Source organism: Arachis ipaensis, chromosome B4 (assembly GCF_059453495.1).
Source record: "Arachis ipaensis isolate K30076 ecotype BB chromosome B4, ASM5945349v1, whole genome shotgun sequence".
NCBI classification, from domain to species: Eukaryota; Viridiplantae; Streptophyta; class Magnoliopsida; order Fabales; family Fabaceae; genus Arachis; species Arachis ipaensis.
Genome location: NC_142439.1, coordinates 13637405 through 13662418, shown reverse-complemented (window position 1 = coordinate 13662418; position 25014 = coordinate 13637405). Strand labels below are relative to the sequence as shown.

General features: G+C 31.4%; 2 protein-coding genes across 2 annotated transcripts; one reads left to right on the top strand and one right to left on the bottom strand.

Annotated features, from left to right (window-relative positions):
* Positions 1-1202: 1202 nt before the first annotated feature.
* On the bottom strand, positions 1203-2352 carry LOC148566715 (uncharacterized). The gene is made up of 2 exons (XM_088484395.1): positions 2037-2352; positions 1203-1945 (listed from the first exon to the last, which is right to left on the bottom strand). The coding sequence occupies exons 1-2, from the start codon at positions 2350-2352 to the stop codon at positions 1203-1205; spliced, it is 1059 nt and encodes a 352-aa protein (XP_088340521.1).
* Positions 2353-20056: 17704 nt separating this feature from the next.
* LOC107638886 (polygalacturonase At1g48100) lies at positions 20057-24719 on the top strand. The gene is made up of 6 exons (XM_016342286.3): positions 20057-20484; positions 21492-21659; positions 21790-21834; positions 22025-22232; positions 22356-22437; positions 24038-24719. The coding sequence occupies exons 1-6, from the start codon at positions 20119-20121 to the stop codon at positions 24546-24548; spliced, it is 1380 nt and encodes a 459-aa protein (XP_016197772.1). The 5' UTR covers positions 20057-20118; the 3' UTR covers positions 24549-24719.
* The last annotated feature ends 295 nt before the right edge of the window (positions 24720-25014 follow it).

Below are 25014 nucleotides of genomic sequence, written 5' to 3'. Positions count from 1 at the left end.
GAAGAAGTTAGTCAGGTCGTGGCAGCCAACAAGCGGCAGCCCGCCTACACCCATACTCTGGTCCTATTGCAAACTCAGCAGTCGTCTACCGGGGAGACCCCCTTCAAGCTCACCTATGGGATAGATGCAATAATACCCGTGGAGATCGGTGAACCGAGCCCACGACTACTTTTAGGAGGAGTTGAAGAGGCCGTAGAAAAGGACTTGGTGTACGAGGCTAGGGAAATGGCCCACTTATCGGAGACGGCGTTGAAACAAAGAATGGTCCTGCGTTACAACACCAAAGTACTCAAGAGAGAGTTTGAACAGAACGACCTGGTCCTACGACGCAACGATGTTGGACTCCCGGCACCTGGGGAAGGAAAGCTAGCAGCGAATTGGGAAGGCCCATACAGGGTGAAGGAGGTGCTCGGCAACGGTGCCTACAAACTAGAATGGCTGGGTGGCAGGGAAGTCCCAAGAACCTGGAATGCGAGTAACCTAAGGAGATTCTATCCCTAGCAGCCGAGGCACTCTAGGCGAGCAAGCGTTTTGCCGGGGCACTCTAGGCGAGCAAGCATTTTGCCGGTTCAAACCGGTTTAGTAAGATCTGTATTGATTTATGTTGGAATATTTGCCTTTTGTTTGTCATTACTTCATGATCATATTATTTGCGGTTAGTTGTTTTCAATTAGCCGTTTGTCAATAATTCGTCATCTCTTGGTTTCGTATTCAATATTTAAACTAATCAAATTATCTTGCCAAGTAATTAGCACCAGAACGACACGGTATCCCGGGATTGATCACCCCGGGAACCATTAAGCAACAAACACCGCAATAAACGGCTGCTGAAACGATAAGAGCCATGACCTAGCTTAGCTAGTCACCAACAAAGCGGTAAAAAAGTACAAGCGAATAGCTAATTACCAACAAAACGGCAAGAAAACAGCAAGCAAATTGATTACCGACAAAGCGGGAAACAAGCATCTCGTTTTGTACCGGCAAAACGACAATCAAATTTACTAAAACAAAGCATTCAAAGATCTACATATTACAAAAAACCAAAATACAAAAGCAAGACCGCATCACTTCTTCGGCATATCAACAATTTTGCGATCCTTGATGGTCTTGAAAACGCTAACTGCGGAGGTGTCAAAGTCGGGAGCCAGCAACTTCACTTGAGCTTTGAGGGCCTCCTCAGTCATCAAGATGGCATTCTTACCCTACCTCACGGTCTCTTTGTACTTCTTTTTTAAACCAGCTGCTTCGTTCTTAGTTGCGGTTACCGACGAGAGAGCCTCGTCGTGTTCTTTCTCGAGCTCCTTCACCCGGCCTTGAGCGGTGTTGAGCTGACCCTCTAAAGTGAGCTCCCGCTCGGTAAGCCGTGCCACGGCAACATCGGAGGTCTTGACCTTCTCCTCAGCGTTAGCTAGCTGCTCCCGAAGTGACTGGACTTCAACCTTGTATTTATTATTAGCTTGGACAGAGGACTCAAGCCTGTTCTCCAATGAACGCGCCCCTGCCAGGGCGAATTCCGCTTTCCTCGCTATGGCGGCTCCCCGGAGCAGGGTACGGTACATCCACCTGGCTTGCGAAGAGAGATCCCCACCATGAAAGAAGTCCTCCGTGCCGGGGAGAAGTTGGGAATCAATGAAGTTCCCAGCATCAAAGTTCTTTTCCATCACCGTGAGGACTCCCTCAGGGCTAGAGGACGACTTTCGCTTTCTCGGGTTGTCAAGAATCACCACCTCAGGCCCGTCACCTTGCGCCTCAATCTCTGGCCAGGGGCTCGGGCCAGCACTGGTCCCAATCACCTCCCCCTGGGTAGGTTGGGACTGAGCCTCCGCCTCGACGGCATCATGGGGAGGCACCTCATTGTTCTGGGTAGCAGAGTCATCGTCACTATCGTTAGCAAGAAAGGTGTTGAACAAAGCGACAAGTCCAACCTGTTCGCAAGCCATAGAAACTGCAACGCAGAGGAGAGCTAGTTAGTCGGTAAAACAGTTAATCAAGTGTGCAAATAATAAACATGAGCAAAGGACCAAACGACCACACACCTACGTAATTCCTAGCCATATCCTGGTCACCCATAAGAAGATGGGGATTAACATTATTCTTGCCGAAGATAGCTAACAAGATGTCGGCAACCTTCTTATTCTCAGAAGACAACCCCTTGTACGTCACCTTCGTAAAGGCGTTCGCCCCTGCCCTGAAACTCCAATAGGTCAAGATATGGCGTTCCCCCTCCAAGGTCAACCAGAAGGGATGCCGACCTGCAAGCGGGCGGACCTTGAAGTACTTGTCCTTGAAACCATGGTAAGAATCTTCGAACAAACCAAAGATTCTTCGACCTTGGGCCGCTCGGAAGGACATAAAACCTTTCTTGGCTTTCCCCTCTTTAGAAGGGTTTGTCAAAGTAAAAAGAAATAAAAAAAAAACCTCAACGGAGGCAATTGAGACGGCGCCACGTCACACTGGTTAAGTAGTTCCATTTGAAAGGGAGGGAAAGGAAGGCGAACCCCCAGGTGGGTGAACATCGCCTTATACTCCTAGAGCCAGTCCGCGACCCGGGGAGAGTGTAAATTTAAGTGGAATATCCGTTTGTGAGTAGCAGGGACAAAAACCTCATAGTTGGCTTCTTCATTTGGTTGGGGGTTTCCTTCACATCCGAAGTCACCCAGGCGTATCGGTCGTAGGGCTGCGCTCTCGTGGCAGGAACCCTCATGACGGGACGCTGGGCCATATCTACAGTGGGGGCACCACTCAAAGTCAGTCTATGAGGTCCGGAAACCGGCACTAATACCAGAAAATTACAGTTTGCCTACCCAAGGTCTACAGTTAACCAAAGCCTAAATCTATGCTCAAAAACGAAGCCTAAGCAACAAAAGCCTAGAACGGTTACCACCCTAATGCCTATATTCAAACACTCAGCAAAACGTACAACACGCATGCAAAACCGAAACAAAAGAACAAGTGGCATAACAGTAAGCTTAGGCTAGCCAAAGTAAGAGAAAGGGAAAAGGAACTTACCAGGATCATAATGACGATCGAAGGAGGCTGAAAAACTGGGGAAGATCTGGACAAAGCAGGAATTTGCTGCGAAGAATTTGGAAGAGACGAGAGGAAATGAAAGGGATGTGATGATAGAGAAGAAGTGGAATTGAAAGTGAAAGGAAACTGACACGTAAAGAAGCGCGAAAGATAAGGGTATAATGGACCTTTCACGCGGGGTTTAAATCAATCATCAAGGGCATTAAATGCTCGGCGCAGAAATCGAGGCGGCGTGGGTTAATCCCCAAAGGCGATTTGCTTCACTCGCGCGTAGGGGGCACGCCCTCACCTCAACTAACGGCAGCCCGACCAAGCGACTACACATGAAGGAGAGCATAACGCACCAACAACGGCACTCACGGCCGCAGTAAGCGTGTTGGGGGCACTGTTACGGCCCAACCCAACTGGTATCCAACTTGACCCGACCCGGGCGGCCGGATCAATGGGCATCGAATCTGAGCTGAGAAACCGACCCTGACAACTGTCCCCCAGCTCACTACACAATAGCTGTACAAGGAAATTTCGAGGAAGGTGGGTCTGTCCTTGCGGGACCCACCTCTGACAAGGTATATATGGGGAGGGCCCTACCCATACCCCAAGGTACGTCACTACCACCCTTACTCTCATAGCTGCCTGCATACTTTTTGACTTGAGCGTCAGAGTATCATTGCAGGTGGCTCCCCCCTACTCCACAAAGAGCTCGGGAGATCGTCGGCCCACGTGTCTTGCACACAGGCTTAGATCCAGGCTGGTTCCCACCTCCTCAGCTGGAGCACCTCTCCAACCCGTCCAGAACCCTAAGCAACCAAACAATTTTATAGTTTAGTTGAAAAATATTTTGTATTATAAAATATTAAAATAGTATGAAATTATTACACACTTCACAACTAGAAAATTGTTTATTACAAACGGATTTACAAATAAATTTGGTCTTTATTACAGACGAATTTTTTGTTTCCAACGGATTTTGTCCCTCTGTAAAAGTTTCGTTGAAAATTATTTATCAATAGATTTTTTTTATCGGTAATTTATCGACAGATTTTTCTCCATTACTGACAAATTTTTTCTCGATAATCGTCTATTTCGCTAAAAAGTCAGATTTTCCATCGGTAATTAGCGTCAAACTTTTTGATAACTTTTCTGTCTGTAACTAGAGTCAAATTTTTTTACAAATTTTTTGTTTATAATTAGAGTCTGAAAAAGCATTCACAAGGCGGAAAATCTGTCAGTAAAATAAAACATAATTTTTTTTTTACATTTTTCCATGTAAAATAAATTCGATTTCATACAAAATAAATATAAATTTAATCAAAATAAATTTTTATCTAATTTGTATTCGAACATTCATAGTATTTCAAAAAATAAATAAAATTATCGTATTATCAAACTAGTTAGAAGAAAAGTATTATAAACAAGTAAGTCAATTCAAATCATAAACACAAATAGTGTGTTGATACATTAGAAATTCTACCATATAAAGATAGTAATACTCAAAATATCTCTAGCAAGAATTTAGTTCATAAAAAAAATACTGTCATTGAACATCTCTACTACTGCTGCTTCTCGACTTTCTTCTTCTGGCATAAGCGGTCGTCTAGTGCATTGTCGGCATCACCCTGTAACCAACATATGATAGCATTAAGTATGAAACAAAATTGCTAAATGCAAAGAATGAATGATATAAGATCAAAGAAGAATACCCAGTTAAAAAGTGTAATTTGATACTAATTTTTGAAAGATCATGCAATGACAATAGACAATGTCTATTTAATACAAGACACAAGATAATTGAGCATTAATTTCAGTTAACCTAATAAATTCACCATTCTTAACCCACCTAAATTCACAAACATAGAAAGGGAGTACACAAGTAGTCAATAAGATTCAGTGATTAGGAAACATTAGTATAGATAGTCCAGCCTGTGTCACAGTCAAATCATGTTACTATTATCTTTGTCTTAACAATTGAAGAAATACATATTCAATTCAAAATGCTCCAACTCCCACAATAGAAAACCAATAAATACTCAATAAACAGGTTCCCATGGTCTATAGACTATATGCCATTAAATAAGAACAAATTAGAGGTTCTGAATAAATAAGAAATAAACCAATTTCCAATCATCCTCAGTGAATGCATCACATTGTAGAACTTTGTTGCTTTTGCTTACTGTACAAGCACAAGTATTTGGAACAACAACACACAGAACACCAACAATGAAGAATAATGGACCCTCAAACCCATCTGAAAACCTGATGAGACAGACACAGAGAGAAACAGAGAGAACTCAACGTGGCTGTAAATAGAACTGGCCCCTGCCTATGGCTATGGTGTCTATATATAGGAAATGAGCAGCAGAGTTTGTTTCCAGTGGAAATGAACATGGATTTAGTTCGTCGTGCCTACTTTTCTGGTAAAGAAGATTTGTGAATGCATTTGTCACCTGCGGGGTTCTAATCTGCTTGATTTGGATGCAGATTACCTGCAATCATTGTGTTAATCATAATAGCATAATAAGAAGGAGGAAATTGGAATAGGTATGATGATTTTCCTAGTAATAGTGAATAATACTTCAGTTCACTCTTCACATAAGAAGAACCAGAAAGTGAAAAAGAAAAAGAGATGCAGAAAGAAAGAATCTGAAGATTCTAACCTAAAGGATCATTGGTAAGAAGAGTTTTATACTTCAGTTTCCGAAATCATAATTCAATTCATTAATACAAGGTGTTCCAACACATGGATTTGAGTTTATAATAGAATTGAATTCATTAATATTTTTCTTGGCTTCTTATTAAGAAAAAATATAATAATTGAAATTCACTTTCCTCCTTCTAATTGTTTAAAGTTACATAGAGTTGCTGCTTTTATTTCACAAGGGAAAAAGAAATCTTTAATTTCTAAGGGAATCCTAGGCTCTCATTGCCAATCAGTCACCTAAAACTAAAAATTTAACATTTGACACAACGTCAATATAAAATCTAATCACAAATATATTCACCTAGTTGAAGGCATTTAAGATTTTAACATAATTACCTTAAAAGTGATATAGAATTAATATTTCTATCCAAAACAAAAAGTAAAGTAAAGTAAAATAAGATTAGTTGATAATGGTAAAGGCCTCTTGTTAACAACACAAGGATAAGGTCGACCTAACTTGCACTAGATTATGATTGATCACACTTAATGCTCTTCTGGTTTGTCCAAACTTGGTCCTAAAATATGATGCTCATAACTTAGAAGCTGTTACATTATACACATGCATTTTTAATAGAGTAATTCAAACTACACCATAGATTAAAATTGCTATAGTTTAATAACAATAGATAGAAAAAGAAATCTGAATATCAATAAAAATGACATCTGCTTATTGTCACATAAGTTGACAACCTTTATAACTAGTAATCATATTAATCACTTATGAACCACATAGTTGTTATCCTATGCAAAAAATATATAGATTGATATTGCGATAGTATGCAAACCGTTGAAACCAAAATATAGACAATATTCATATCTTAACCGCACGCCAATAATCCAAACACTCTCGATATATACATATTTTGATGTACCTTAGCATTTACAAGGAGCAATGAAATCTCTGTCTGGGATGAATTAAAAGTAAATGAACTAAATATAAGTAAATTCATATACAACTAAATTTCACACACACATTGCTTATCTAATAAATCATGTAACACGCGCACACACACATATATTACTTATCTAATAAATCATTTGTTTATCTATTTTATAGTTTATTTGAAAAATATTTTGTATTATAAAATATTAAAATAGTATGAAATTATTTGTTTATATTATTTATTATTTTATAGTTAGATTTTATTTAGTAAAATCATTATAATTTGAAATAATTAGTTTATTCGATTCTTCTAATTCTAAACTTAAAAAATATGTCTTATAATTATAATATTAAATCAAAATATAAATAAGTAAAAATAAAGAAATGAAGATTTGATAACATTGAAAATAATAAAAAAAAAAGAGGTATATATAATCAATGAACAATAAAAGGAAAAAAATGTGGTTGGAATAAGACTTGAACCTATGATCATAGCCTTGTGCATGATTTACAAGAAGAATAAAAACTAATTGTACTATTACGCATGTGAAATAAATAGTCTGCAATTTAACACATTAAAAATTAATTTATTATGAATTAAATTTTTTTTAAAAATTTAATTCATTGTTAGTTAATAAATTATTATAAATTTTAGATAATATTTAAATTTTTTATATTTATTTAAATAAACCAATAAATTGACCCATCTAAATTATTTATTGCTGGTTCGTTCTTTCTTTCCTTTGTTTACCTTTCCACCATGGTGATGTTTTGGAACCACAAACGAAGCAATGAGCCACTAAATTAGGCGCGTGTATGTAGGTATTGACACGTGTCATTCCAAGAGCCACAAACATGGTGTAAACTGTAACCTCTCACATCAGCACTAAAGCAAAAAGTGCACATATACATACAAGAATCTCTCTCTAGTAGCAGTCTTTTGGAAAATCTGATCATTTCCTAAAGTACAATAATTATATTTCTTGTTCTAAGTCCAAAGTTCAAACCAACAAATTAATATACAGGTGAATGGACTGGTACTGCCAGTGGCCAGACAAATTTTAACCATCCACTAATCAGCATCTCATCCTCTTTCCAATGCGAGTGTTGAATATTATCTTGCCTCCGATCTTTAATATTATCATCATTAAGATCAATAGCATCCAATCCATGAGAATTGACAAAATCTGAATATTGCGAATTTAGACTAGATTGTATAGGAGTCTGAGAGGATGGGTTAGAAGAGCCACCAACACCAGATGAGTTATGTCTTGATGCACTGAATTGAGTTGGAAACGACAAGAAAGTTGGAGTAACATTTCTGATAGAGGGGTTAAATATAGACGAAAATAGAAAATGAGGTGTTTGTGAATTTTGATTTTGCGGTTGGAATATAGGAAACTAATTATTATAAGGAGCTTGAAAATTAAAATTAGAAAGATTTTGTGCATTTGGATTTTGAAATGAATTTGGTAGTGTGAAGTTTTGATTTGGAACTTGAGAGTTTGAGGTTTGAGATTGTTGGGTATTTAGAATTTGAGGAAAGTTTTGTAAGTAATTGAAGAAAGAGTTGAGTTGGTTTGGATCTATTTTTTTGAACAAAAAATAATAGTAGCAGAACTTTAATTTCGTAAACTTGGAAGAAGATAAAGAAGAGTAGTAGATAGTGTGAGAATAGAAGTGTATCTAAGTGGTATATATAGAGTAACAAAATATTAATTTATTAATAATAACGGTAACATAATAACGGCTAATTTTGCAACAGCTAATTTTACAACGGCTAGTTTTACAACGGCTAATTTAATATAATAATATAAATATAAATAATTAATATAAATTATTAATTAAATAAATAATTAATTATTTAATCTAATTAATTATTATAATTATTAATAAATTAATTATAATTTAATTACTTAATTAATTATTATTTAAATAATTAATATAAACTATTAATTAAATAAAATTATAATTATTTAATTTAATTAACTATTATAATTATTATTAAATTTAATTTTATTTAATTATTTAATATAATTATTTATTTAATTATAATTTTATATCTATTTATTTAAAAGGTGTGGCAAGTTACCATTGGTTATGCTTGAGTCCCTGCTCAGAGAGACTCTTCTGCCTTGGCCTTTGTGAAAGAACTCATCTCTCTCTTTCTCCAACGGTAAATTCCACCATGTGTCAGGAAAAAGTGAAATGAGAACCACCCATTGTAACTGCTCTAAAAGAATCATAATTTCATAAAATATTGAATATTAGCATAAGATTATATATATTTACTACCCAAAAAATAATAGATATCTTATCCTAAATCCATACAAAAAAAAATGTATTATATGTTCCTAATAAACAAATATTTTAAAAGCAAGAGAAACGGACTAATGGTAACAAATATATATGTCTGATTTATATTTTAAAAGTATATATTTAAATACGTCTCTAATAAATTTTACATCGAATATTAAAAATGTAACAAAAATATTTATATATTTTATTTTTACAAATTTTAAAGACCTCAACATAATAAATTTTTTTAGAAATAAAAATATCCAATATAAAATTTTTAAAAGACTATTTGAATAAATATTCATATTTTAATAAAAATACTTTTAATTTTATTTATTTAATAAATTAGAAAATATAACACTTAATATATGATTCACTTTCCTAATATGATTTTCCTTCCATTTTCTGTCCATAGAGAATATTTTTTTCTTTGAACAAATTTTATATATATATATATACTTTTCTCGTATTTTTTTTCCCCATTTTTGCATCATTTACTAATAAGCCTTAGCTTCCAGCCTTCCATATCTCTGATCTGTACCATAGCTTATTTTTTCACCTCCAAATTTGGAAAATCTTCATCGATAAAAGTCTTTAAAATTTTTCCTAAATCTTCATCAAATATAGTCAAATGTAAGACTGACTTAATCTCTAAAATCTTATTATTTTTCCCTTTGTATTTTGCTAGGTTTTTTCTTTCTTGTGTTCATCGAAGTTACTGGATTGTCTGTGATGATTGTACACACGTGACAGGTTAAGACAAACATTGTTTCCATTCTTCTCTCTCAATAATTAATATATACCTTCTAATTCTGTAAAAGCCTCAAACCATGTATTTCAAAGCAAAAATGTATTTACATACTAAAATTAATCATTAAAATAAATTATTATATATATATATATATATATATTATAATTAAATATATATTTAATTTAATTTATTTTTAATATATATTTTATATTTTAATAATTAATTTTACTTTAATATACACTAAATATGATTATTTTCAAAACGAGTCATCATTTTCTACATTATATAATTTTATCACATACACTTTGTTGCAAAATTCAGGTTAACTAGCTATATATTATTATAGAAAAAGTATAAGGAGCCAATGGAATATTTATACAATGGGTACAATAGAAGTTTAGGGAGTATTAGAGATATAATCATTAATGTTACCTTTTCTTATTAGCTGAAACTTTTGGGATGAGTGGTATTATAACATGGTATTAGAGTGTTAGATTTGAAAGGTCAAGAGTTCGAGTCTTGTTGAATCCTAAAATTAGTTTAAATTTTTGGGAAGATGTTTATTATCGCTAGTACTCGGATGGTTATTCTAGATAGTATGAAGGATGTTCATTTTGTAACTCAATAGCTCATTGTACACATTATACAAATAGTCCATTGTCTCCCTCCCTAACGAAATTCATTATTATATTGGCTTGGATAAATGGACACATACAAGAACTTCCAAAGCTCATAAAAAAAAAAAAATAAAAATAAAAAAGAGATGAGAAAAAAAAAGACCCCTCTTTATCAATGATCTAAGTTATTTGCATGAATGATGATCACTATTGGGAGTATTAATATTAGAAGCGCCCCTTTCTTCCTTTGTTCCTCTTCACATTTTAGAATGATCAATTTATACTGAGTTTTTAGACAATAATTCTAATCACTCAATCAGTTTATCAAATTCAGTAGACGAAAATTCTCACTCTCATTCTCAAACATCACCAGGTTCTATAATCTCAACTCGCATTGAGATTTAATTATCTCCTATTTCACCTCTTCTTTTACTCTAAAATATTCATCAAATGATAACAAGATCTAAAACTAAATATAACTCTTTTACTGCTTTAATTGCCTCTATAATCACTATTCTTGATCTTACTAACGATATTTCCAAAAATGTTAAATAGGTGTTACAGTCACCACGTTGCTATGGATTTAAAACATAAAACACTTCTAAAATGTGAAACCTGGGATTTAAGAGAGGCTCCACCAAATACTAATGTTTTAGGCAATAAATGAATCTTTGCAATTAAAAGCCAAGACAGAATTTTTAAATGAGAAAGTATAGGGAGCCAATGGTTTAAGCGTATAATGTGTACAATGGAGGTTTAGAAAGTATTAGAGATATGACTATTAGTGTTACATTGTCCTGTCAGGTTACGTTTTTGGGATGAGTGGTTTCATGATATGGTATTAGAGTTCTAGGTCCAAAAGGTCAAGAGTTCGATCTTTAGTGAACTCCAAAATCAGTTTAAGCTTTTGGGATGAGTGGTTTTATGACATGAGATGTTTATTATCCCTGGTATTCGGATGGTTATTCTGGATAGTATGGGTGATGTTCATTTTATTCATAGACCAAAGATTTAGCCCATTATATATATTGTACGCTTAGGCCATTAGCTCCTTAACAGTACTCTTCTTAAATACAAAACTAGGTTGGTGACTAAAAAATTCCATCCAAATGAGAGAATACATTATGATTAGATATTTAGTCTCGTTATTAGACCAACAACAGTCAGAATTATATTAACTCTAGCAGTGTCTTTAAATTGGGATATTAAGCAATTTAATTTTGATAATATCTTTTTAAATAGTAAATTAGATGAACAAGTTTATATGGTTCAACTTGAGGGTTATATTACTACTAACTCTTCACTTGTTTGTGATATGAATAAAGGGAGTGCTAGGTAAACAATGAAAATTTTAAACAACATAAACAATCAACAATCAAATGAAAATACACTACACCCTAATTTAATGCTACTAATTAAATTTACTCTTTTAACTCTATTAATTCACATTGTTTACACATTGTTCAAAAATCTTGTTGGTTACCTATACTTTTCTTATGAACAAAGCTATTTAGGGGTTAAAACAAGCTATTCGAGCTTGGTTTAACACACTTTCCAATACTTTGACCCAATTTAGGTTTACCCATGCTAAATCTTATGTATCGTTATTCATGAAAGTCACAAACACCAATGCTATATATCTCTTAGTTTATATCGATGATATTATTGTCACGGGTAACAATCCAAATGAAATCTCTCTATTAATTCGTGAACTCAATGCAATTTTTTCTCTGAAGAATTTGGAAAGATTTAGTTATTTTCTTGATATAGAAGCTAACTATTTACCTAAGGGACAGCTACTCATTACTCAATCCAAATATGCCACAGAGCTTTTGAAAAAGTTAGGAGTGGAACATTCAAATCCATTACCAATTCCGATGATGTCAAGCATCAAATTGTCAACCAATGATTCTAAAGTGTATCATAATCCGAAATAATATTGAACAATTGTTGATGCATTGCAGTATTTACTATGACCCGACCTGATATTTTATTTGCAGTTAATCGAGTATCTCAATATATGCATAGTCCAACGATACAACATTGGAAAAGTGTCAAGCATATATTTAGATACGTCAAAGGTACAATAAACAATGGTATTTTTTTTTGAAATCTACTGACTTTCATATCCTTGTATTTGCAGATGCTAATTGGGGTGGAGATTTAGATTATCGCAAGTCAATTATTGGGCTGTGTTTACTTTGGTTGTAATCTAATCTCGTGAAGGAGTGTGAAGTAAACCAAAGTGAGTCACAGCAGCACAAAGGCGGAATATCGAGTGGTTGCAGCAGCACAAGAAGAGATCATGTCCAACAAAAAGCTTTTGAGAGAGTTCAAGATACCTCAACCGGTAACTCGTGACAATTAAAACACTTGTTTACTGTCAGCCAATTCGATTCTTCATAGTAAATATAAACATTTAGAGTTAGATTTATATTTTATAAGGGATTTAATGAATATTAAGCAACTAAATATTGTTCATATTTCTTCTTAAGATCAGGTAGTGGATATTCTGACTAAACCCTTATCTGCTGTATTATTTACTAAGTATCGAGACAAATTGAGAGTATTTGGTGACTCCTCCCTCATTTTGAGGAGGGTATTAGGAGTATTAACACTATATGTGGTTAATAAATTAATTAGCAGTAGTGTATTACAAAATTCTCTATATATAGTTATATATTTCTATACTTTGGGTGTGTATAAAAAATATAAAGTTGTAATACACAATTCACTTGTAAGTCTTTAACAAAATTTTTTTCTGTTCTTTCTTATTCATACTTACTCCTTTTTGTTTATAAAAAATTTACTACTGTGCACTCTAAAATAGATCTTTTAGGATATAATAATCACATCAAAGATACAACAATTATGTTTCTTCGTAATTCGTGGCTATAGCCTATGAACAGTGGATTATGCTTCTTCATAAATTGTTACGGACTCTAATGAATTACTTTTTACTACAGTATCTTCATAAATTTATTTTAGCTTCTAGTAAATTATATAGAGTTTCTGTACTTTACTAATCCGTTTCAACTTCTCAAAAATGATGCGCATTTGCATAATTTGTTTTAACCTGACACGGATTACATAAAATTTAATTAGGACCGAAATATAACTTTTATCCAAAAAATGTATTTGGATAATATTAAATATAAATAATTTTATTTATGTAATTTGCCTTATTAATTACTTAAACATATAATGTAATGGGCTTTATGCGAGTCGATAAAGTGTAGGTTATAATATCAGAAATTGGAGGGAAATTTGGTTTCACTGAGCTAGCACTACAACAATTCCGGCAGATAGCAACGGAAATATTGCGGCAGTTTTATAAAACCGCTGCAAAACGACAACCTGCGGCGCATATAGCGGCGGTTAGGGGTTGGAGCTGCAATCAGGCCTACATTTAGCGGTGGTTTTTCTTGAACCGCGGTTATATTTCAATCAGGTTTGCATTTAGCGGCGTCTTTTCGAAAACCCGCCGCTATATATATCGCCGGGTGAATTATCGTTTTACATTTTGCGGCGGTTTAAAACAAAACCGCCACAAAATGCGTGTTACCACATATTGCAATGTTTTATTTATTAATAATCATCTGGGTATAATCTAGTTAAGTAAAACTACTATCTTAAGCTACATATGAGAAAATCATTGTTATTTAAACTCGTAACACTTTTTCTACATTCGTTTTACGTAAAAAAATTTACAAGTTAAATAAGCTATATATGTTAACTCATGTGAACAAATTTACCAATAAGATTTTCTTGTTTACTTTATTGGCATTTAAATTTGCATTCAAACAAGGATGTAAAAGAAGAAAATAAAATCATACTCTGAATTTATAAAGTTAAAATAAAGTTCTAGAGAGCATAAATCAAAATTACTCCTCTTTGAAGGTATGCCTTACTAAACCTAAATCAAGAAACTCTAAAAGTAGATAAACATGTACAATTGCAACCCAAATCATTAAATTAAGGGAATCAACGTATATAATCATTGTTTACCACATATTGCATTAAGAATTTGATTAATCTTCCTAGATATGTTGTTGTTGTTTACATAATTGTGTCGATATCAGTGATATAGGAGAAAGAGCAAGGAAGGCCCGTTGGTAGAGGAGAGTTGTTTATCATGACTCATAAGAAAAAAAATGACTCGTATATCCATCCCAATGCACGTGTTGTTAGTGTAAGTCATCTTTGAAAATTTTAAACTTAGCTTACTGTATATATCATGCTACTGCTAACTCATGCCTTTCCAATATGTTGTATATTTGTAGGAAGCAATTGCGAATGTTGAGAGACAGGATAAATCCTCTAATATAAGCACCTTTCATAAAATGATTCGCTAGCACAAGTTCTCGAAAAGGAGAAGCCAGGACGAGTTCATGCCTTAGGTGCTGGACCATGTCCCACCCAAGTCTTTGGTAACTCTGCTGGACAACCGTCAGGTTCTACAGAGCCCAATGAAGAGTACGAGAGGAGGATTGCAGTATTGACGGCTAAGTTAGAAGAAGAGCAGGCGAAGAGACAGTCGATACATAAGGTCTTGGGATATCTAGTCCAGCAGTAAGGAGGCAATTTGCCAGCTGAAGTTGCTGTAGAACTGGCTTTTTTGGGCAATACACCGGACTCGTCACGCGCAAGGCCATCTTCATCTGGCAATCACGACCTGCAATAAAAATTTTGAATTTCAATCAATGTTCTTAGATACTTTTGCATTTAAGTTGGTTTAGTGCTTTATACTTATTTTCTTTAAGTTAAGTATTCTTACTTTATTTTGGATGATGTTATGACAATCTCATTATATATGTTATGTTTGCATATATTTAATTTGGTTTGTTATGTTATTTGGCTATATTTACTTGGTTGCAATTTCTTTAAATTAATTGAAAATAAAAAAATTAAAGTTTAATAAATAGACGTTTTCAAAAGAGGCAAAATAATAAAAAACCTAAAATTTTAATGGAAATTTTGAATTTAGCGGCGACAGCAAAATGGCTATATTGTCCATTTTATGATATTTAGCGGCGGTTATCAGCCGCCACAAAACGGCTTTGTTTTCAAATCACTCGCATTTAGCGGCGATTGTGAACCGCCACAAAATTAAAAATATCATTTTTCACCCTTATACTACAGCGGGTAATAACTGCCGCAAAATCAATTCACATTTTCCGACGGTTATTCCAGCAGTTAGAAAAAACCGCCGCAAAGTACTGAAATTGTTGTAGTAGGGTCGTTCTCAATGTTACGTACGTGTTTGCGGGTAACTTTTTGTTCTCTTTTTTTGTTTGCCTTCTTTATTATTTATTTATTAAATGAAATGATGAAGAGACAGGGTTTGATTCCACCCGTGAATGCGTTAATTCTGATGTCGCCTACTCTAACATATGTTCCCTACAAATTCATGGAGAACTACGTACTAAACAACAACAAAGAATCACGATATCAATTACTTTTAATATATATATATATATATATATATATATATTAAATATTTTTTGCAATCATTTAATTTCTTTTAATATTTACTGATGAGTTGACTTTTATAAAATAATTCATTAAGATATGAAATATGAGATTCATTTAATTTGAATTTTATATATCAAATATATATAGAACATATATAAACTACCTTTATAATATGCGTGCGTAAAAAAATTAAATGAGTATATATAAAACGTAATTGCAATATTATGGGAAATGCTAGTTGTACAATATTAATCAGCCTTTAATTATATTTAAATAATATTTAATTATTTTTTTAGTGTAACATGTTCCTATTTTGTAGATACATATCTATAATTAGATTTTAATTTAAATTTAAATTTTAAAACCCACCCACTTTATTGGTGTTTACGGTGACTTTGCTTTACTTTCGTAACTTCACGTAACAGATACAGTTTTTTAAATTCCTTATTCTACGGGATATTCACACGCATTAGTGAATTCCAAACCAAAAAGGACGCTGCCAGCTGCTCCATCTCGTCTTCATTGGTGAAGACCATCACCACCTTCCAGCTGAAGCACTCTCTCATTTTGCATTGGTGAAAGGTATCATTATTTTTCACACATGTGTTTATGTAATTTGTTAAGAAATATCATGTTCAATATTTTTAATTATATTTTAATTTAAACATAAAGACACTCTGCTGATTTAATTAGAACAAGGTTGATCTTATTTAATTTTATTAATAAAGTTATTGCAAATAAAGTATATAATCAAATATTAATTTAAAATTGTGTTGTTATTTTTTTATTATAATACATCTGATAGGATGATATTTTATACAAAATATTTTTAAAACACATCTAAAATCAGTCAACTTTAATAATACAATATAAATGTTAATAATACAATTATGAATGGTCGAATATAATTATATACATAAACTAAAATATTTTCAATTGTAGTTTCTTTTTCAATTGTAACACATCTAAAATATTAAGTTATACAAAAAATAATTTTAAAACACATCCAAAATCATAAATCTAAAATTTAAATTTAAACATTAAAAAATAATTGTAACACATCTAAAATTATGAAGTTATACAGAAAATATAAAATCATAAATCTAAAATCTAAATTTAAACATTAAAAAATAATTGTAACACATCTAAAATTATGAAGTTATACCGAAAATATTTTTGAAACACATCCAAAATCATAAATCTAAAATCTAAATTTAAACATTAAAAAATAATTGTAACACATCTAAAATTATGATGTTATACAGAAAATATTTTTAAAACATATCCAAAATCATAAATCTAAAATTTAAATTTAAACATTAAAAAGACAGTGTTGTAAATGAGCGCCGAAAAGGAGGAAGGCAGCGTTGAGGATGAGCGCGGAAGAGGATGAACGACAGCGGAGGATGACTTCTCGATGTGCACCTCTGAGTTTTCCATGTGCACCTCTGAATTTTTGACATGGCGCAAACGTGACTTCTCTGCTTCTTTGAGTATTTTGTACGAGTTTAATTAATAATTTGATAGTTTAAGGTTTATTTTATATTTTTAAAATCAAAATTTTGAATTTTGAATAATTTGATTTTTAGATATGTATTTAAATTATAATATATTAATAATTAAATATATTAAATCTGAAACAAAAATTTAAATTTTAAATTTTAAATTTCAGTTTTTTAGATTGTATTTTAAATGTGTATTTAATTTTAAAAAGACAATAAATCTATTCATAATTTTTAGTTGTGTTTGTTTTAATTTTTTTTAATTATTGTAATAAAAGGCTGAATGTTGTACGATTTTTAAAGGATACCTAGTTGAACCGCAATATTATAGTTAACAAATTTACACATTTTTCTATCTTTTCTAATTTATATAATTCTTTCAACTTTCAAGTCCCCAAAACACAGCCTTTTAATGTTTTTGTTGGCTAAATTATTAACAAAAGGATCATTAATCTCTCAAGTACTTTGATCTACGTGTAAATTTGTGAATTAGAAAGCCGATCGAATAGAAAATAATACAATATATTTTTGTGATCAGATTTTTTAAAATAAGATATTGATAAAATGAAAAAGTAATAGTCTAATTACTATTAAATTAAGATTGTAAAATTTATAAGTAATGTTAGTTACAAAATTAATTATAATTAAATTTTTACTTTTTTATTATATATTCAAATGCGCCAACTCCAAGGGTGAGAGAGGGGACATCACAAAAGAGAAAGAAACGGTTTGCTTAATGTAGCAGGCAAGAGAAGAGACTCTTAATCAATAAAATATGGAAAGATAAAATTTTTATTTGACTCAAGGTTTTGTTAATAACTTCTTGTGATTCAATTTGATGAAAGGTTCATATGTTTTTTACCTTTTTTTTTATGTCTTCCTATAGCGAAATATATACTTCTGTAGGCTTAGCTTCATTCATTTATTGTTTACAATTCCAATAATTTTTTTTTTTCACAGTATCCCCAATCCGATAGGTCAAAGATCAGAACTCTATTTAAGAGTCTGCCACTAACTAATGGGTTGCTGCATGCACAAAACAGAATTCGAACCCTCGACACTTAATTAAGCGGACGAGTGAACTGACCACTCGATCATCCCAAATTGGTTACAGTTCCAATAATAATGATGATTAGCTTTTAAGATTATTTTACCGTATGTTACTTTGTGATTTACAGATTCTGTTCTAAATTATACAATAATAAATATAGGAAATTTATTTTTAATTAGTTAATATTAATTAATTTTTTATAAAATTATTATTTTAATCCTTTATTTTTTGAGAATTTAAAGTTTAATATTAAAATTTAGTATTTGAAATTTATAATTTAATATTTAAAATTTAAGATTTATAATTTATCATAAAAGAATAAGAAAATAGATATTATCATTTGTATTTTGATAATGCTAATTTTTTTATATATTCAGATAAAGATATAATGCAAAAAGGTTAATTATGTGTGAAGTAAGATTATCAAAAATAAAAATAATAATATTATTATATTTTTCAAGAATAATTTAAAAAAATTAGTTAATATTAACTGAAAAATAATAATTACCTAATTAAAAATTACATAATTAACTCACATGCAGTAAATATTATGATATCTTATATACTATGGAATTTGAATAGCTAGCTGCATGCATGTGTCGGTTTGGCCTCTTGTCAGGTAAATCTCACATGTAAAGATAATGTCATATGACTGGACAAAAAGGGTGCTACATATAATAAAACCAAATTTGAAGTTTTTGTTTGATCAAATTTCAATTGTACATTTCATTATTCACATGACTACTTCATGATCAGTTTCATCCAAATAATTATAATTTTCTTAATAAGGAGAGCAACTCTATTTTGTTAATTACCGTTTCAACAAATGCTACATTAACTAATTTAAGGACTAATCTGTCACGATACTGAACTCCATTTAAAGTGTACAAGGCGGGATTCGAATCCCCGATACTTACTTAAGTAGACTAGTGAGCTAACTACTAGACTAACCCAAACTTGATTATTCATTTATGATTATTATAATATTTTAACAAAACTACAATTTTAAACTATAAAAGATACAAGAAATATAAACTAATTCAATATTTATAAAAAATTAATTCAGTTTAAGAAAACTATTAAAAAAATCGACAAAAGTATTCTTACAAATTAACTCAATTATTGATTATTATCGAATTAATTTTTATTTTTATGATTAAAATTATTAATAATTAAATCTTTAATTATTGAAAGTATAGTTTACTTAGGAAAAAAAATGTTTAAATGACAGAATTGGAAGAGAAAGGAAAGAATAAATAACATGTATAATTTGGTGCCAGCACAATTTTCTAGAAAATCTGAACCTCAAATTGTTTAAAAACAACTGGTAAAGTGGTAATTGATGTATGGAAGAGTCAAGAAGAGAAAGAAGGAAAAAGCATATCATATGAATATGATAATGGACCACATCACACACAGCATTGAATTGAGAAGCAACAATGAAAAATAAAATAAAATTAAGATTATTAAAAGATGATAATATAATAAAGATTCAATTTGAAGAAACACCAAAAAACCAACGCAAGGAAGGGTTAATTAACAAAACAAACAAATTAAACAAACAGAACATTGACCACCAAAAATGGCCTCCAAAAACTTCCAACTGTTTTCCTCGACACATTTACACTCTCATCAACCAGAAATTGACACGTGTCAACCTAGAATTTCTTCATGAGACATCATCTATGTTTTGAGTATAAATATAAAACAATAACCTTACTAGGCCAATTTGCTATGAGTCTCAAGTTAGAACTTTTTTTTATCTTTAATTTTTGTTTGTTTTCAACATTGGTCACAAAAAAGTGTTGGAATTATGAGTGTGATTCATGGGGTTTTCATTTTATGGATTACTATGATTGTTCTTGTTTTGGAAAATGTGGAAGGAAGACATCATTCTCACAAGAAGGGTAAGAAAAATCAACATCCTTCACCACCTTATAATGCTCCTCCTACAGTGCCCTCTGATCCCGGAAATTCGCCGTCCGATTGCAACGTTTTCGACGTAAGATCGTTCGGTGCAGCCGGAGATGGTTGCTCTGATGATACAGGTGCATTCAGGGAAGCATGGAAAGCAGCATGTGAAGTGGAATCAGGGGTTGTTCTGGTTCCACAACACTACATTTTCATGATCACCTCAACCATCTTTTCAGGTCCATGCAAACCAGGACTAGTGTTTCAAGTAAGAATTTCAATATGCTAGCTTCTTTTAAATCTCTTAAGTTCAAGAAAATGTAGCTTACTAACAAATTTCATAAGTGCTTGTTAGAGTCTTAGGTATTATTGGGTGTCAAACGTTTTCTATTGTTGTATTTTAAAAAGATAATTCTTTTTCCTTAACAATTAATTTTTTTAAGGTACCACAGAAATGAGACAAAAAAAAAAAAATCTCCATACATTTGTTTATAAGAACAAAATACTAAGACATGAACATAAAAATATAAAATTATATTTAATATTTGAGATATAAATAAAAATATTATGTTTTTTCTGATAAAAAAGACAGAAATTGAATGGAGACATAACTTATTTTTTTATTTTTTTATTATTATCAAAATTTTATAATGATATTTTTTATTCTAAATTTTATGTAAAAAAAATAAAGTAAATTAGACTTTTTATTATTTGTTCTATCTCTAAATATAAAGATACAAAATTCTTTTTCCTTTTATTATTGTTCAGTGTTCACTTCTCAAAATCAAACGGAGTCTTAATTATACCTTTTTATATTTATATATAGGGAAGGTATGAGGAGCCAATGGAATATTTATACAATGTGCACAATGGAAGTTTAGAGAGTATTAAAGATATAATCATTAGTATTACCTTTTCATCAGCTGAAGCTTTTGGGATGAGTGGTATCATGCATGGTATTAGAGCGTTAGATCCGAAAGGTCAAGAGTTCGAGCTTTGATAAACCCCAAAATCAGTTTAAGCTTTTGGGAAGATGTTTATTATGCTAGTACTCTTTATTATGCTAGTACTCGGATGGTTATTTTAGATAGTATGGGAGATGTTCATTTTGTAACTCAATAACCCATTGTACAAATAGTCCATTGTCTCCCTAGCGAGATCCTTATATATAATAACATTACAAAAAAAATGTAGAATGGCCTTTCCAATATGTTAATGGTGCATGATTATTATTGGAGAGAGGTGATTAATTAAGAATGTGAAATGTGTGTGTAGGTGGATGGAACTCTAATGGCACCAGATGGACCAGAAAACTGGCCTGAAGAAGATAAGCGCAATCAATGGCTTGTGTTCTACAAACTTGATCAAATGATTCTTAACGGGACAGGGATCATACAAGGCAATGGTGAACAATGGTGGGATCTACCTTGCAAACCTCACAGGGTAACTAACAATAATAATATTATAATATTTCACACTCTTACCAACTTTTCATTACCACTGTTGGTTTTTTCTGAATCAATATTTAATCTTGAAACTTGAAAAAATAATTACATAAAATTGGCATTTTCAGAGTCCAGAAGGAGAGCCTGTGTCAGGACCATGTGATAGCCCAGCAGTAAGTATTCAACCAAACCATTATCCATTTAGATTATTGTTTTTTGTCTTATAATTATATAAGTTTTTAATTTGGTAAATTTATCAATTTCAGTTTTAATCCCGTAAAATTTCTTTCTTTAAGTTTTAGGTGGTACAATAGCTAAAAACCGGTTAGATATTTTGATATTTTTTATTTTATTGGTTTATAGATGATAAGGTTCTTCATGAGCTCAAATTTGATGGTGGCTGGGCTGAAAATTCAGAACAGTCCTCAGTTCCATGTGAAATTTGATGGATGTGAAGGAGTGCTCATCAATGAAGTGTCCCTTTACTCACCTAAACTTAGCCCAAACACTGATGGGATCCACTTGGGAAACACAAGGGATGTTGGCATATATAACACCATCATAAGCAATGGTAATAAACTTTTTTCTATTTATTTATGGACACCAGTTTGATTTCAATGTTTTAATCTTATTATTATTTATGAATGTCACCTTAATAGTTTTAATTAACTTAATTTATTTGTGTTTTGTAAAGGTGATGATTGCATTTCAATTGGACCCGGTTGCTCAAATGTGGAAATAGAAGGTGTAACTTGTGGTCCTAGCCATGGCATAAGGTATTTTATATATATATAGTGCAAAGTTTTACCTAAAAGTAATAGCAAGTTAAATTGACATAATATACAAAATCTTTGTGATGTTTGTTATTTTAATTAACAACTTTAAAGAATTTATAGTTCATGCATCCATAGAACTAAAAAAAAAAGTAAAGATGGTAAAACAGACCAAACTCGCCAAATTAATCCACCGAACCTGTAGCAGAACGGGCCGGGTTATCCAGTTTGCCACCCCTAAAGAAAAGGAAAAAAAATGTGACTTCAACAATTAGAGTGTATATAGTACTTTACGGGAGGTAGGTGTCTCTATACTCCAACTCATATCCAACAAAAATATAAGTTTGTTAGGTTTGAAATTGAAATGTTCCAACTTCCAACCATCTAAATGATCTTCAATATTTCTCCAGAAAAAGCTAAGTTAGGTCACAAGTTTTGATTTTCTTCTTTGTGATTCGTATAACTATATTACTTTAGCAGTTGGAGGAACTGTGCAAGCTACCAATCATTAATATGAATAACACTTTCTATTCTTCACCCTTTCTCTAACCCCAATTTATATAGGCAATTAATTCTATTATGTATTGTATCTCAGAGACTCAAAGGTGTGGGACAATAGCCCTATCAGTAATATTCTAAATCGGTGCCTAAAGAATTTTCAGTCCAGCAATTTAATCTTTAACATATTTTAGGGTCAACTTCAATAGGTCTATAAGAGATTTTTTGTTTAATTTTTAATTTATAAAATATTAATTACAACATTAATATTTAGTACAATTTTTAAAATTAACTTGTCACTTTTTGAAAAATTATTTAAAATATTGATAAAGTTAAAAAAAAGTCACTTCTTCTATAATAATTTTTTTTATTATTATTTTTTTAAAATAAATACTTATGACTAAAAAACTAAATAAAAATAATTTTTTTTATAAACTACTTTTAATATAAATTTTTATATTTTAAATTTTTTTCTAAAAGAGTTTTATTAAATTGTTTATCCAAACTGACTCTTTATACTAACTCAATTCTTATTTTATTTTGTTCGACAAATTAATCTTTACATCAAATTTTGATAAAATAAAAATCAGTTTCTGTTGTCATTTAATAAAAGACAAAAATAATCTTTAAGAACTTTTAAAATTTTCAACTCAACTCTTTCATAAAGACAAACAATATGATGTGAGAACTAATTTAGCTAACGAAATAAAAGTTTCGAAACTACTTTGATGATTAAAATTTATTAAGAATAACTAAAGTGTCTGACTAAAAACTTTTTAAAGACTATTTTAGAATATTATCTAACTCTAATTTACATTTTATTAACACTCTTTTATACTGTTAATATATCAAAATTAAACTCTCTTTATACGGTTATTCAATTATATTCATGCGTTCAGATGATTTTTTAAGCGGTAAATATAAAAATTAGTTACTTTTATTAATAGGACAAATACACAATTAATTATCTATGTAAAACTCCTTAAAAATTAAATTCTTAATATATGAGGTTGATTTCAGTGTATACATATTTTTTTTAATATATATAGCCACTCATAAAAAAAAAAAACTTAGATTATAATGATTTTACATTTGTACCCTCTAGCATTGGAAGCCTAGGTGTGCACAACTCGCAAGCATGTGTGTCAAACATAACAGTGATGAACACAAAGATAAGGGAATCAGACAATGGGATCAGGATCAAGACATGGCAAGGAGGAACAGGATCAGTGACAGGACTTAGATTTGAGAAGATAGAAATGGAGAATGTGAGAAACTGCATAATCATAGATCAATACTACTGCTTGTCAAAGGGGCAAGGATGTCTAAACCAAACCTCAGGTGTTCATGTGAATGACGTGTCATACAGGAACATAAAAGGAACCTATGATGTTAGAACCCCTCCAATACACTTTGCATGCAGTGACACAGTTGCTTGCACAAACATAACAATGTCCGATGTTGAACTCATGCCTCATGAGGGTCACTTGCTTGATGACCCTTTTTGTTGGAATGCTTATGGAGTTCAAGAAACCATGACTATTCCTCCCCTTGATTGCTTGAGAGAAGGTCAACCTGACACACTCATTGAGCTCTCACAATATGAATGTAATTAATTACCATTATTGTTGTAATTTCAATGCTTATTTTTATATATTATCATGTTGCATTTTTAATTGTTATTAGTTATCACTTTTTGAGATTCGTCGTCCCTATTTGGGTGTTATTACTTATTACTCCCATAGTGTGTGATGAGATTATATAGAATTTAAGAATCTACATTGGTGTAATTGCTTTCATTGATTGGACATTAATATAAATAATATTTAAAGAGTAATGTTATATGGTTAGTAAATTTCTTTTTGTCAGTATTTGATAAGCAATAATTTGTATTTATATTTATAAATATTTTATATACAAGAAGCATAAATTTTGCTTTTATATTTATCAAAATTTTATACACATAAATCAATACAATTTGTATCAATATTTTTTAAAATTTACATATAGAAATTAATAAAATTTATTTATTAAAAATAATTTAATATTTATGCTGATTAAATAATGACAAAAAAATTAAAA

Bases quoted from the DNA above. Each gene is read 5' to 3' on its own strand.
- LOC148566715 (XM_088484395.1), bottom strand. From the start codon at position 2,352: ATGTCCTTCCGAGCGGCCCAAGGTCGAAGAATCTTTGGTTTGTTCGAA. The intron at 1,946-2,036 runs GTGTGTGGTCGT...TCTGCGTTGCAG, and splicing joins TATGGCTAGGAATTACGTAG to TTTCTATGGCTTGCGAACAG.
- LOC107638886 (XM_016342286.3), top strand. From the start codon at position 20,119: ATGAGTGTGATTCATGGGGTTTTCATTTTATGGATTACTATGATTGTT. The intron at 20,485-21,491 runs GTAAGAATTTCA...ATGTGTGTGTAG, and splicing joins AACCAGGACTAGTGTTTCAA to GTGGATGGAACTCTAATGGC. The intron at 21,835-22,024 runs GTAAGTATTCAA...ATTGGTTTATAG, and splicing joins GACCATGTGATAGCCCAGCA to ATGATAAGGTTCTTCATGAG.